General features: G+C 49.7%; 1 protein-coding gene across 2 annotated transcripts in view; it reads left to right on the top strand.

The window, feature by feature from the left end:
• IPO4 (importin 4) overlaps window positions 1-15,628 on the top strand; it is a 2,629,293-nt gene that overhangs the window by 2,193,407 nt on the left and 420,258 nt on the right. For both annotated transcript variants that reach the window (XM_078644926.1, XM_078644927.1), the window contains exon 23: window positions 13,924-14,117. In XM_078644926.1, the coding sequence (XP_078501052.1) occupies window positions 13,924-14,117 (194 nt within the window). The remainder of the gene's footprint in view (window positions 1-13,923; window positions 14,118-15,628) is intronic.

The raw sequence follows: 15,628 nt of genomic DNA, 5'->3' as shown, positions 1-15,628 counted from the left end.
ACTCTTCCTCGTGTTGGGGCAGGTTCAGATGGTGTTGTTTCCAGGTTAATAGAGTTGTGTACCACTTGAGTTTTTGTGAATTGTAAAGTTTTCTGCTTGAGTTTTTTTTGTGCAGGTTTCTTAGTAACAATACTTGTCAATTTTGAGTGTGACGATGGGGATGCTGACGATGCAGTTTCAGAAGCCTTTTACTGAGGGGATTGTACTTCATTGGCTGTTTGAGACCCAGTGACAGTTGCTACTAAGGGGGAGGAGTTAGAATATATTTCTATCTTCTTACTTGAGCTTCTTGGAGCCCGATTCCTTCCGTGAGAAGTTGGCCTGATGTGCAGTGCTCACTATTCTAGTGATCACTATATATCAGTCCAAACAACCCTTATTGATGATTGGTTGTAAGTCAACCTTATAGACCAGCTATCCTAGTAGCATGGATACGAGCAGTCTAAGGCTAAGACTCTAGAGGGCGTGTTAAGCCAGCTGTTTTACCATCACATTACCCCTTGAACACCCAGTGAAAGGACACCACACAAGTGTTATGAAAATAAACAGTGTATTTATTAGAATCACAACAACCCGGTACTCTTTATGAGGACAGGGTGCTAGGCACACAACCAAACTCTTACGAAAATACTTAAGTTAGCACGGTACACATAAATGCCCGAGGGGCACGAAAAACCATATACTTTAAAAGTGGAATGCGAATTACTAGCAGGTAAGTAACAGTACTAATAGGCTTTGGAATCGCTAGGACTGGACTACTGAACCTTTAGATTACTAGCAGGAGGCCTAGGGAACTCTGGTGCAGAGTGTGCACTCTCACGCGGGATGCGGGACAAAGTCTAAGGGAGCTAGAATTCACAAAGTTAGTGTTCACGGGCGAACCCGACCTGGTAGGGAGAAAACGACAGTGGATCCTGACCCTTGGATAGTGAGGCTATGCTGGGACACCGAAGTGCCGAAGTTACCTAGCCCAGGGGCTGCAGCTGCATAGGTCTCAAAAGACGTCGGGAATCCTCGTTGCCGGACCAGGAGCCTGGAAGAAAGATGCTGGCAGGCGACCAGTGCAGATAGTTCGAGTTGATCCAAGCCTGGATCTGGAAGATGGATGACACCTGAAAGCAGAGGGGACCAAGTTCGTGACTACTAGCCAGTAGTCAGTGGGCACCAGGAGGGCACCGGATGGTAGTCACCTCGACTAGGTGAGTGGGCGACGCTGGCTCTGCAGATCTCAAGGACCAGGAGGCGTTGTCGGCGACCAGGATGGAGAGGCGAGCTGTCCCACGATGGATGAAGCTGTCGGCGTCGAAGTTACCCAGGATTGGGCAACAAGCCTTGGCTAATTCAAGCCCACGCGGTGGACTCAAAATGGCGTCTTGAGGGGACCAGGAGGGTCCGGGGTGCTCCTCTTCTGGAAGGGAGCAAGGGCCAGTCTGGAGCAACCAGACCAGCAGCAGTGATGTCGTCGGGCGTCGTTCAGAAGGCCACAAGCCAACGGGCTAGTAGCCAAACAACGCGGTGAGCAGCAAAAAGCAGAAGGGCCCCACGCCGATCGTGGAGATGCTGGGGGGGCTGGTCTTCGGTGCTGGAGCTGCTCAGGGTCGGGGCTTCTCGGACCCCAAAGCACTCACCAGGAAATTACTCGGCGGGCTTGCTGTGCAGAAGTCGTGCAGTCTTGAAGATGGCCGGTCCCTCGAGGTCTCGTCGCACCCACGGTTCTCAGCTTGGCTGTAGAGGTGGGTAGAGGTCAGAGGTGCCAGGGAAGCCGGTTCTCGTCGAGCTGGGCAGTCGGATTCCGGAGGAAGGACGTGCAGCAGACCGCAGTGTTCTTGATGGTGCCTGCGGATGCAGGGTGACTACTCCTTAGCCACAAGGGAGAAATCTTAGGAAGAAGTCTTGAGTTCCTTTCGCAGAAAGTAGTTTCAGGATTCAAAGATGATCTGATTTGGAAGGGGGCCAGTCCCTACCTTTCTCTGGGAAAAGGGGGCTGGCACGCGACTAAGTCCTGCCCTATGGGTGGGACCAGGAGGGGGGTGGTTACACCCACTTCCTTGGCGGGCTTTTCCCCAGCACAGGGTCTGGAGTGTCCCTGGAACTGGTTCAAGCCAGCCTATGCACAGTGAGCACCGGGGTGCCACGTGCAGTCACCTTCCTCTGTAGCCCTGCCTACCTACAATACACAAAATCCTGTCTGGGACGGTGCTGGCACCGCCCCTGGCAGGAAACCCTTTGTCCTTATCTCCTGCTCTGGGAGGACTCCCAGCAGCAGGAGGGCAGACTTGTGTCTCGGTGGCAGCATCCATTTTGTGGAGCTGGGGCTCTGTTTGACTTTAACCGGGGTTAGGGGTTACATACATGTCGTGTCCCTCTAGAAGGGTGGAATGCTAACCCCGTCGCCAGAATTGGCGAGGGGTTAGTATTCCAATTCGTATGACACCTTACTCGACATGTTTTGATAAAGCGATACCAGAGTTGGCATATAACCGCGAGGATTATAATGCACTTAAGAGTATATGGTATGCGATATCATGGAAACGGCTAAGGGATGGATCCCGAAAGCCGCAGACAGGCTCAGCTCATGCCAGAGCACCATCTTACACGATTCCAAGCACTCTGCCTTCAGGATTGTTAAGGCCTGCCATAGGAGTGACTGATAGGAGATCTGTGTGTCCATTTTAGGGTTAGATATAGGTATACTATATCTGAAGCAGAGGGTGAGTACACCACCTTGCCCCAGCTGTCGTGCAGCCAGTTGTGTCAGTTTTAGTTAGTCAGTCCAGGGGTGGCACAATACATGCTTCAGCCCCTGGGAGACTTCTGGGTGCACCTCAGCCCTGGGTACAGGGACTTGGAGAGGGCCCAGTGCCAATTCAGTACCGGAGTACAATTTGGATAGAGAGAACAGCTAGGCTGTGGGTCGGATTAGCAGGCCCACAGCCAGGGAAAGTCGTAAACCTGTGCAGCAAAAAAGCAAAAATCTGGGTGATCATAGGATTGCAGACCCTACTCTCCTACACCTTCCTTTCCTTTTGTTCTTTCTCCGAGACTTTGATGATTCCTGAGCGTTTGTTGAGGAAGGTGGGACTGTAGTACCAGTCGTGATGGTTAGCTCAGTTGCCCCTGGTCTGTATGGTAGTGTTTCGGTTGAGGATGCGATGATATCTGACCTCCGCTCGATTGGGTGTTCAATCAATAAGTCCGTTGGTGTAATTGGACGTCTGAAGGTGGATTAAAATTGTGCGAGGTTTGGGTTGGTAGAACTGCTAATTTTAGGTCGCTTATCAATGCCCCCAACATCGTAGGTAGGGATGATAGTTTATCTAAAATTGGGTCACAAGGTAGTGGTTGTGATAAAGTTGGTTGGGCCGCAAGGACGGCATCTTGACCCCTCCTTATGAGGCCATTTAGTTCCGAGATTTTCCAGTCAATTCCTGAGATTGAGTCAGCCATTGTCTGCAGAACACAAAGCTGTATGTCCATTTTTTGAGATTGGAATTCCAGGGCTGTAGCCGAGTGTTGCAGTGTGTTTAAGATTGTCACCCAAATCGATTCGGGAACTGTTTTTCCTGGGCTGTAGGTTCTCTCGGATCTTGGTAAGGCATCGGCAGTGGGCTTCCATTCAGATGGATGACGATTATAGGTAGCCACTAATTCTTCCCACTCCTGTGCTGCTATAGAAGACATGTCATTGTCATTGTCTGGAAAGTTTTTTGTGGGCAGTGAATCATTGTTCAATAGTAGAGTGCCGCCCTGGGTGGCCCCTTGCACTGCAGGCTTATTGATCGCCGTTATTTGTTCGATGGTGCTACTGAGGATTAACTGGTGTGACTTGGATGGAGCCGGTGAGGTGTTTAGCATTGGCGGTGGTTTGATACCGTGTTGTTGCTCTTCAATTACAGGTGATGGTTTTGCTTGAATGTCTCTAATTTCTTTTGTTGGGTTTGGAGAACTGCTAACTAGTTGGGGCGGTGGTGGAATTTCCCTTACATCCTCTTTGTGTATCAAAGCCTTGATTTCCATTGTCGCGTCTTGTTTACCGAGGTGGCGGGGGCTGATCTTGCTAGGGTGGGTCTCACTCTGCTGTACTGGATGTAGGTCGGCCACTATATTTGGAGACTTGGCCTCAGTTGGTATGCTCCAGTCTTTTTTGGTGGCTTTACTAGCGGACGTCAGTTCCCAGGTATTGGAGGAGGTTGATACGTGTTCTGCCTGAAAGGTAGATACTACCGCTCTTCTTGCTTTCGGCGAAGGTGGTATGGGGTTGACAGTCGCTATCTCAAGAGTGGGTTGACACAGAAATTCCGCTGAGGTGGGTAAACCTACTTGGCTGCTGTTCTTGCGGCTGGAGTCGTGCTCGTCTTTTAAAAGCGGAGATTGAAGACCTCTAATGTTCCCAGTCATAGAGAATATCGCTGATCCAGGATCTTTAAGAAAGGCGAACTTTGTGTAAATCTTAGGTTGATGTGAACATATCCTTTTCTTTGCTGGAATTCCGTCGATGGATACAAGATTCACTGGGTCCGTTGGTGAAGGTTTTTTCATTTGAGGTACTTGAGATAGTCCAAGCTGTGCAGGTCTTTGAGACTGTTGTGGTTGCTGAAAGGCAGTAATTAGGGAAGGTGAGGCAGCAGGGACCTTGACTTGTTCGTTTTTGTTTATAGGTTGAGTTGTCGGTAAATTTGATGTTTCCATTACTGAAAGGGGTGAAGCCTCTGTATTATTTGCGTTTTCTTAGTCGTTTGTACTTGAACCGAGTGTTGACTCAGTTTTCCCCAATTTTCTTTTCCGCGATCTCACTGTAGAGTTGGGTTTTGGTTGTTGCCTGATCAAGCCAGATCTCATTGCGCTCCCTTTTTTTGTTTGGCTTTAGTGCGTTTTTATATTTCAGTAGGCTAACAAGATTGCGGAGTGGACACGTGAGGGTCAGGCCTCTCCCCCTGCGTCCAGTCGCTAGTCTTAATGATGATTGATGGGAGAAGATTGCTGTGAGCTTTCGGTTCTAAAAGAAGTTTTATTTATTTTTTTTTTTATTATTTTTTTTTAGTTATCCGTGTATGTTTGTAGTTCCCAGTAATGTGATGATCTGATGGTCCGGTGTTTTAGTGCCTGTTTAAGAGAAAGCTGATAAGTGGCTGGGTGACTGGAAGGCTGGCTGAGTGGCAGGTTACTGCCCACGGGATGGTAGTGCCTGCTTTACTGGAGTCAGTCTTTTAGGCTTCGACGAGGGGCACGGGAGGGGCGCGGTGGGTAAAGGAGCGGCAAGCGGAGCGCGCAGGGAGGACCTCGGGTCAGCAAGACCTAGTCCGGCTGCCTCACGGTCACCCCCGGGCTCTTACTTAGCGGCCGCCTCTATCGGCAACCGCGCTCGCACACCCCCTAGGTAGCCTCGAGGATCCCGGGTTAGCCCTGTGGCCCTGCTCCCCTTCCTCCAGTCCTCCAGACCTAGGTGTGGTTGTAGGTAAGGTAGCAGGTATGTTTGCAGCAGTCCTGTCGACCCTGGCGCCCTATACCACGTCACGGCAAGCTCCTGCACTGCGCTGCGGCTCGCGGTTTGCTCCCCCTGCCGCCTCCTGAGTGCAGGCTTCCCCCCTTGCTCACTGGGGCAGGGTACAGATGGTGGTCCGCAATCGCGGTGCCAGTTCTGACCTGGAACGGAAGCCGGGTAGTAGGGACCAGTGCAGGAGTAGGAGCGAGGGATTGGGAGCAAGGGAAAATGCTTACTCACTCGCTGCTTGCTGTGCTACTGTTGTCGCTCCTTGGCTTGCTTGGCTCACTCGGGTGTTTCACACTGCCAGCCAAAGCCTTTGCCCATGCTGGTGAACTGCTGAGCTGCGCTGGATCTCTCCTTCAGCCTTGGGGCCCAATCCAAGGCCACGAGGGGATAGACTGCACCAGCTTCAGTCTAGGGCAGTCTAGGGCAGGGCAGGCGGGGGGGCGGGCGGCTCAGGCGTTTGCGGCGTGGAACAGGTGACCTCGTCTTCCGCTATGCTCTGCTCTCCACTGCTATGGCCCGTCCGGTTCGCAAGACGGGACTGGAGTGCCGGAGTCGACACGGCAGGCAGTGCTCTAAGCCTCCCCTGCTCAGACCTCACCCGCCTCCGCTGCTGCGTATCGCAGGATGGCTCAGGAAAAACGGTAGGCAGGTGGGCTTGGTACGGCGGGGGGAGACTCGAAGGAGAGTTGGCCTGTGCCGGCAGCTGGCAGCAGGTGGGCTTGGCGGCGGTTTTGGCGGCGGCGGGGGCGACTCGATGGGAGGGTTGGTCTGTGCAGGCAGCACACTACACACCGCCCGCTGCCGCTGCAACACCGCTTCTGCCTTCTCTGCCTTCTCTCGCAGCCCTTGGAGCACAAAACACGGACTGCACTCGGCCACACGGACTGCACGAAAACCAGGCAGCAGTCAGAACAGCAAGAAATACACAAGAGAAAGTGCTAAGTGCTTTGGTAACGTGCTTTGGAAACTCAAACAGAGCATCATTTCATCATACAGGAAAAGAAAGGCGCCGAGGCGCGTTTGGGGAAAAAAGTCATTAAAGATTTCCTTCATCAGGGCGCATATCGTGAATCCATAAATCTGCGCGGTCTCTAAAGATCCAAATTGTAGTGTAGGACCAATTTATCAGTTAAGGCGTAGTCTCAAATGGGGCTGACGAAGTATATCTGTCACTCGTATCAAGCAGAATTTTAAAAGACGGTCTCAGTCCAGCCAACAGCGCTATACAAATATTCGCTTTTCTCGATAGTGTATAAAAAACATAGATTCCAGGTGCATAATTCCTGCAAACGTCTGGAAAGACGGGTAAGACTCTTTAAAAGTGTCAATCAGGACCAGGAAGTCGATGCTCCTTAATATGTGGAGTCCTGTCTAGCGTTTAAGCACATATCCTAAGTAAACCATGTGGCGTGCACCACCCACGAGTCCGAAGCAAAAAAAATCCAGTGATGGCAGTGGTCGCAGCACATCTGCGCAGGTCAGTCTTCCCCTACCTCGATGACTGGTTGTTGAAGGCGGGCTCGCCCCAGACAGTCGTCAGCCACCTCCAGACTACGGCCGACCTCCTGCACTTGCTGGGGTTCTCCATCAACGTGCCGCAGTCGCACCTGTGTCCCTCTCCGAAGCTCCTCTTCATCAGAGCGGTTCTAGACTCGGCGCAGTTTCGGGTTTATCATCCTGAACAGTGGGTTCGGGATATTCAGGCTCTGATTCCGATCTTTCAGCCTTTATCCAGAGTCTCGGTCAGGTTGACACTGCGGCTTCTGGGGATGATGGCCTCCTGCATCCTTCTGGTGCATCACGTCCGGTGGCGGATGCGGGCTCTGCAGTGGGACCTGAAGTTTCAGTGGGTCCAGCATCAGGGCAACTTGTCCGATCATGTCTTGATCTCTGAGGGCACTGCAAGATAGTTGCAGTGGTGGCTCACGGACCGCGATTGCCTTTGAAGTCTGTAATGTCATTCTGGCAGCCAGGCGTCACTCCACAAAGTCGGTATACGCCTGCAGGTGGAACAGATTTGCTGCATGGTGCACAGCAAAGGCTGTGGATCCACTCTCTGCACCCCTTTCTGAGGTTCTCCTCTTCCTCCTTTCTCTTGCCCAGCAGGGCTCTGCTCTGGGCACTATCAAGGGGTACCTTTCTGCCCTTTCCGCCTTCTTAAGGCTACCTGATCAGCCTTCCTAGTTCAAGTCCCCAATTGTAAATAGGTTTTTAAAGGGCATCACACACATGTTCCCTCCTGTTCCTTTTGTGATGCCCCAGTGGGACTTGAATCTTGTACTTACTTACCTAATGTGTGCTCCCTTTAAGCCGCTACATAACTGTCCTCTCCGTCTTCTTACTTTGAAGACTGCTTTCCTGGTTGCCATCACCTCTGCAGGAGAGTGAGTGAGCTCCAGGCTCTTTCTTCCACACCTCCTTTCCTTCCATCCGGACAAGGTTGTGTTACGGACAAGACCCTCTTTCCTGCCCAAGGTTGTCACGGCCTACCACATCGGGCAGTTCATTACCTTGCCCACCTTCTTTCCGCATCCCTCGAAAGAGAAAGAGAGGCTCGACCGTCTGAACCCAAAACGTGCGCTCTCTTTCTAACTGGATCGCACACGCCAGTTCCGGGTGGATGACCAACTCTTTGTTGGTTACGTGGGCGCTAAGAAGGGAAAGGCGGTGCACAAGCGGACCATCTCTCAGTGGATCATCTTGTGTATCCAGGCATGCTACTCCTTGGCTAAGAAGGAGCCCCCTGTTGGATTGAGAGCTCATTCCACTCGGGCCACGGCGACTACCACTGCCCTGGGCAGGGGCGTGCCCTTGCAGGACATTTGCCAGGCAGCTCCGTGGGCCTCGCTGCACACGTTTGCAAGACACTACTGCCTGGATAGCCAAGTCCGGAGGGATGGCTTCTTTGGCCGTTCCGTCCTCGAGGACTTTCTGGTGTGATTATTGGTTCGCAGACCCACTACCGGGGTTGGTATTGCTGGGGTATCTATTCTAAGGTAAGGAATCGATCACTAACGTGTCTCTTTCAGATGCACAAGTTACTACTTGTGTAACGATATATCTGTAAGAGACATTAGTTGGTCATCCCCTTTCAGGGCCCTAGTGTCATGGCACCAGTGTTGGTTCTATCATGGATCTGCGTATCTGGCGTGGAAAAGCTGTGTATCAGAACTGACGTCAGCGCGCATGGGCAGCGTCTAAGTACTACGACGACGTCATTCCGGCGCTAACGACGCCGACGACGGATGCTGAGCCGCGGACGACGCCTGCCGGCGCGCAGGGGTATTGCTACGCAAAATTTTCCGGATCCAGTCTGACGCCTGGGGATATTCTAAGGTAAGGAATCCATCACCAACTAATGTCTCTTTCAGATATATCGTTACACAAGTAGTAACTTGTGCTACACTTCTACAGGGTCTGATAAGGTGAACCAATTCCCAATTGTGTATGTACCTAGAGTACATGGTTTGAATTTAGAGAGAGTGCATCTGGGCTGTGGGTCTGATTATCAGGCCCACAGCCACATCTAAGTCGAAAACCAGTAAAGCAAAAGCAAAAAGTGGGGGTGACCATAGGAAGCAGACCCTACTCTCCTACAGCCACCACTCGTCGGGCTACAAGTCCTCAAGTAAGAGGCGCAAGAAGTCGAAGAAGCGACACCGCTCTTCTGACTCCCCCCGACGCTTGCACGACGCGGCCGGGGGTTCGGGCGACACCGCCCACGCGGCTCCGCCGGAGCCGCAGGCGTCGTGGCCTGCTCCATACCCGCCGGTCCCTGGGCAGAACGCGACGCCTAAGGAGATCGATGCCTTCCTCACAGCCATGAGGTCGCTCACTTCTCTGTCTGGTTCCGCGGCGCCTTCGGGCCCCGTGGTCCTGACTGGGAGCCCAAGCGGGCAGGGTGCTTCGTCCCCGGCGCCATCGGGTGTTTCGGCGCCGTCGGCGACTTCAGTCCCGACGCCGCAGGGCCCCGCTGGATCCGGGTCACCGCTGGTCGACCTAACGACCCCTCTGCCGGCGTTGACTCCTAGGGTGTCGCCCCCGACGCCGTCTCCGGACGACTTCGTCCCCGATTCTCCTCCCCCCCCGATCAGGCGGAACGGCGTCGATCGACACCGCATTCGACGCCGAGAGAAGTGCCATGCTTCTATGATCCGGCCCCATCTTTTGAACCTGAGTATCAAGAGATGGAGGATGAGGCGGATTGGGAGGGGTCTGAGGACCCTCTGGCACGGGAGTGCCAGTCTTTTCAGGACTGGGCAGGTGAACTAGGGGAGGCCAGTGGTTTGGACACTTCGCCCGACACTGGAATTTTCTCCCCTCCTACCGTGGCTACGGAGGAGGGGGCTGCTTACAGTGTGGCGTTGACTAGGGCAGCCAAGGCCTTGTCTCTTGAGCTCCCCGTCGCGGCCGTGAGGACGAACCTCCTCACGGAGGTCCTCAAACTGCAGGCAAGCTCTTCGGAGCCTCTACTGCCGTTCAATGAGGCCTTAACTGACGTTATGTTGGGCATTTGGTCCAGGCCTGCTACAGGTCCTCCTGTAGATACGAAAGTGGCCAGACTCCACCGCCCGGCCCCGGGCGACCCTTGTTTCCTGTCCACTCACCCCACCCCGAGAGCCTGGTTATGCAGGCCTCCAATTCCCAGACCTCATTCCTGACAGCTCCCCCTGATCGGGAATCCAAAAGGTATGAACAGTATGGAAAAAAGATGTTCTCCTCACTTAGTTTGGTGTTGCGGTCAGTCGACACTGCTTGCCTTTTGGGCCGTTATACCCACTCTCTGTGGGACACGGTCGCGGACGTGCTGCCACAATGCCCAGAGGAGGCCCGGGTTAAACTCGCCCTTGCGGAGGGGCGAGATGCGGCGCGGTATTCCATTCGATGTGGGCTGGATACCACGGACCCGCTAGGCAGGGCGATTGCAACGACGGTGGCGGTTCGACGCCATGCTTGGCTGAGATCTGCCATTTTTTCGGCCGATGCCCAGAACACCTTTATGCACATGCCGTTTGATGGCCGTTGCCTCTTTGGCGACAAGGCAGACAGTGCGCTTGACCGCTTTAAGGACTCCAGGACTATGGCCAAGTGCTTGGGCCTGTCAGCCCCGTGCCAGCAAACAACTGCCTTTCGCTCCTTTTGTGGCCAAGGAACGGGTACCCCCACACGTCCTGCCAGCCACGAGCCGCAGACTAACATACAGCACGGTGGTGGACGTGGTGCCAGGGGAGAATGGGCAGGCCAGTCCATATCCACCCCCGCAGCATCCGCCTCAAAGCCCTCCTACTCCTAGCTTTTAGGCCCATTTAACACCAGTGGAGGGCAGAGTTTGCATCACCTCCTCCACTGGCGTGACATCACATCGGAAAGGTGGGTGCTGCAAATCGTCCGAAGGGGCTAATCCCTCCCCTTCGAGGCGTCCCCTCCAGCCATGCCACCTCAGTACCACCGCGTGTCGGGGGATCACTTGAAACATCTGCAAGAGGAAGTTACAGCCCTCTTGGCCAAGGGGGCCATCGAGCGCATTCCTTGGCCAGAAGTAGGGTGTGGTTGTTACTCCCACTACTTTCTGGTACCCAAGAAGGGCAAAGGGGGCCTACGCCCTATCTTGGACCTGCGAAACGTCAACGGCTTCCTCCGGAAGGAGAAGTTCAAGATGCTGACTCTGGCTCAGGTCTTAGCGCCCTGGGCCCAAGAGACTGGATGGTAGCGCTCGACTTGCAGGACGCGTATTTCCACATCCCCGTCCTGCCGGCCCACCGGTCCTATGGACAGTAAGAAATATTTTGACGGCCGATAGATTAGACTTGAGCAAAAGAGACATACATATATCCAATTATCTTGTTTTTTCATCCCTTTCTAAGGATTATACTACCTTGTGTACCTCTATCATAAGGTCTCCATCACCAGGGCCTATATACGAGTTATCGACTACCTGTAAATTAAATGTAAGTTTTCCTCAAATAGACAATATCTACAGGTTCATGTCTGTTATTTTTAGATACTCGCTGTATCCATGTAATCGTTCTCATCCCATTCACCTTTTAGACTCTCTTAGTGCCCAGCTGAGGGAAATAAAATAAAATAAACAAAAGATTTTTAGGTCCTTACTCATATTGGATTCTCAATATTTAGAGGTTAACTCTTTTGGCTATAATCAACATGTTATCTCTTTCAAGATACCAGATAACTTTATAAACCACGTGTCATCCCACCAGTTGTTTGGTTTCTTTCCATTAATATATTCTGGGGTCCTATGAATTTTATCCTTAGAGAGGCGATCCTGTCAAATTAAAATTCATAAATCCACGCCTGAAGTAGCCTTCATCTCTTAGCCCTTTTAATATAGCCAAGTGTCTGTAATGGAAACTTGATCTATTATGAAGGGTACAGCATGTAACACAGATCATGTTTTTTAGAAATTTTGTAAATAGGACTTTGTAGGTAATTAATGTATCAAGATTTCACACTGTAAAAATAATGATGAGATTTAAAGTATATACGTGATATGAGTGTAATTTTTGTATGCATATCTATTATTATCTACAGGTTAATGTGTGGCTTTTACTGAAGAAGGCGTTGTGTACGCCTAAACGCGCGTCGGATTCGAAATGTGCCACTAATTTTATTGATTTTCTCCTTGTTTTTTAACAAATATACTTTATATGTGAATTGTCTCTTTTTAAATGTACAATTGTATGAATTGTGTCAGATCACAAAAAAGTTTTTATAAATATTGTCGAATTGATGTCATTAAAATGAATGTTTTTTATATATGTTGTTTCATGCCTGTTCCATTTCCGACTTGTTTCCTATTATCAATTGCCTATGAAGTTTTTTACTCGTATTGTTTTTTCCCTGTCCTAGGAATTGAACATATTACTGTTCAGGGGGTCCTTGTTTTTCACAATTATAAATTCAGTTATAAACAGTCTATGTTGTGTGAAAATACTGTTAATTGATACCTTCCGGACAATTCTCATGTATGCAATCAATATTCTATTTATGAACACATGCACTGAGAAACCACAGAGAAAAAGAGCGCCACAGAGACAGAAATTATTTGCAATACATTTATTAGTTGACTGAACTCAAAACACAGTAATGATATTAGCAATAGGTTGCGCGCAGGAAAAGAGGGGAAGTTTAAAGGAAGTGGTAGTGGTGGGCAGTGAGAGTGAAAATCATAAAGGTAAAGATAGACATAATTCGATACTTTGAGAAGTTACTGCTAATCAAAACCAATATCAGAAGACCTGTCCGATGTAAAATACTTATTTACATGTATAATCTGTAAATTTTAATCATGCATCAATGCACTTTCAAGGGTATATCAGGTGGAAAACAGGTACAGGTCTTGTAAAGTGGAGGGTGTCGACGTTTCGACTCGGCTGATGCATGGAGGGAAGTTCAGGCCTCAGCTGCAAGTCTTCATCAGGACGGGATATGCCAACTTAATCCTGGTCCCAAGCCTGGCTACTCAGGTGCATTGTCGAATTTCATAAACCCTTGGATTAAGTTCGCCAAGGTACAGGAAGCTACGGTGTGCAGGTATTTCAATACCATTCAGAACGTATCTCCGTTAGGGATGTCACGCTCCTAAATCAGGAAGTACGGGGCTCAATCCATGCTGCTCGTCGGCAAACACCGTCCAAGGGAAAGTCACCCTTTTGCATATTGTGGCTGTTCAGGCCATTTGTTAGGTAGCTAAGTGGCACAGTTCCTTGACTTGGTATTCTTGCCTGTATGCGCAGGAAAGAGCACAATTTCCCCATTTTCCAGTGTCATGAAGTGTTATTCAACATTTCCCACCTTCCAGCATTGCTATGGCAGTGGTTCATATAATATACTTGCAGGAGTTATTATTCGAGAACATTCTTTCTAATGAATGTGAGAGCTCACGTAGATTCTTTGTTGCCCACTGCTTTCTCTATGGGTGACTGTGTTCCTTGTCTTTTTTATTTGGCTCAGACTTTCATGTTCCAAAAAAGACCGAACAGAAGTCCGCGACTGGCCACACCATATATTGGGCTGTTACCCCATATATGGTTTTTCTGCATGCATAACTAACGTTGTTTAGCACCACCTTGTTCCAGCAAAGTTGTATTGCTTTAAACATTTCAGGATACTGTCTGGCACCTGAAGAAAAGGTTCATACAAGGAATCTGTAATTGCTGTTGTATACATCAGAAAGAATGTTACCAAAGGTGAGTAACTTCTTTATTGTCTATTTTGTTTCTTTAGTGTTTTATTACTTCACTCCAGGATGTTCTCACCACTACAGTCTTAGTGTTCCTTCTGTGATGTCTACCATGTTGCTCTTGAAAGAGATTAGAAAACCATAAGATGTGGTGTTTCAAACCCCTCCTCTTTCTTTTTATATTTTCTTGTTTGCTTAAAGATTTCTGACCTTTCTTTCTATCTCTTCCAAGCACTCGAGAAGATGCTGTCTGTTGTTTTCCCTGCCTATTTCAAGGCTATACGTGAGGACAAGGAGCGACTGGTAGTGATGAGTATCCTGGAGTCCATGAATGACATGTTGAAGGAGGGGAAAGGTGACATCGTCCGAGAGGCAGGGCGTCTCTCAGAGATTTGCAATGTCATTCGGGAAGTGCTTCAGAAAAAGGTGCGACTATCTGCAATGCTGTCTATAGTTTTCCCCTTCTTTTGTCTTATACACTTATAGTTCCATTCTTTTTCCAAATCTCTTCCTTTTTCCCATCCATGCTTTGTGTTCTCATTTATTTGTTGTCAATCTGGTACTCTCTCTTTGTACAACCATTTGCCCATCTATATTCACTTTCCTCAATCAACTACCACTCAATACATTCCTCTCTCTTCACTTCTCTTTACGTCTGCTCCATAATTATTTCCACTATCATTTCTCTCTTATTACTTCTCTTCCTTTTAACTTTTCCTTTACACTCAACACATTACCAATTGCTCTTATTCTTCTGTTTCTGACACATTAGTCCTAACAGTGAGAGACTGCTGGAGGTCAGATGACGTAACACTTTGAAAAGCTTAAAAGTCTAAGCTGCTGCATTCATAAGAGATATTCAATATAGTCATGTAGCACTCCTTTAATTCTTAAATGGCTTGTTTATCTCTAAATTTTTCTTCTTTGAGGAATGTGTTTATTAGAATCCCACCTTGTGTGTCTAATTTGATGCAGCACATGCATTAACAGTCCTTGTTAATAGAATGCGCCCTAAACTGGAGTTCAGGACATACATCATCAGGAACGCCTAACAACACATTTTTTTTGGTTCCACAAACTCAACGTATTGTGGTGGCCCTTGTAGGAGAGTGGGGTCTGCAATCCCATGGCCACCCCAGATTTTTGCTTTTTGCTTCACTGGTTTACGACTTTCCCTGGCTGTGGGCCTGCTAATCAGACCCACAGCCTAGCTGTTCCCTCTCTAAATTACAACCATGCACCTTAGGTATCCAGGGCATAGGTGTACCCAGGGCCTACCAGGGGCTGAAGCATGTATTATGCCACCCCTGGCTGGCCACCCAAACAGACACAACTGGCTGCACGACAGCTGGGGCAAGGTGGTGTAAACACCCTTTGCTTTAGATATAGTATTCCTATATCTAACCCTAAAATGGACACATATATTCCTATCAGTAACTCTTATGGCAGGCCTTATCAATCCTGAAGGCAGAGTGCTTGGAATTATGTGAGATGGTGCTCTGGCATGAGCTGAGCCCGTTTGCAGCTTGCGGAACCAAGTCCAAATAGCTGTTCCATGATAACGCTATACCATATACTCTTAAGTGCATTATAATTCTCGCAGTTAAATGCTAACTTTGGTATAGCATTATCAAAACATGTCGAGTAAAGTGTCATACGAATTGGAATACTAACCCCTCGCCAATTCTGGCGACGGGGTTAGCATTCCACCTTTCTAGAGGGACACGACATGTATGTAACTGTGAACCCCGGTTAAAGTCGGACACAGCCTCAGCTCCACAAAATGGATGCTGCCACCGAGACACAAGTCTGCCCTCCTGCTGCTGGGAGTCCTTCCAGCAACGGAGGCCTGGACAAAGGGTTTCCTGTCAGGGGAGGTGCTAGCACCATCCCAGACAGGATTTTGTGTATCCCAGGTAGGCAGGGCTGAAAGGAAG

Source organism: Lissotriton helveticus, chromosome 5_1 (assembly GCF_964261635.1).
Source record: "Lissotriton helveticus chromosome 5_1, aLisHel1.1, whole genome shotgun sequence".
In the NCBI taxonomy this organism is placed as follows: Eukaryota; Metazoa; Chordata; class Amphibia; order Caudata; family Salamandridae; genus Lissotriton; species Lissotriton helveticus.
This window is presented reverse-complemented; position numbering and strand designations above follow the sequence as displayed.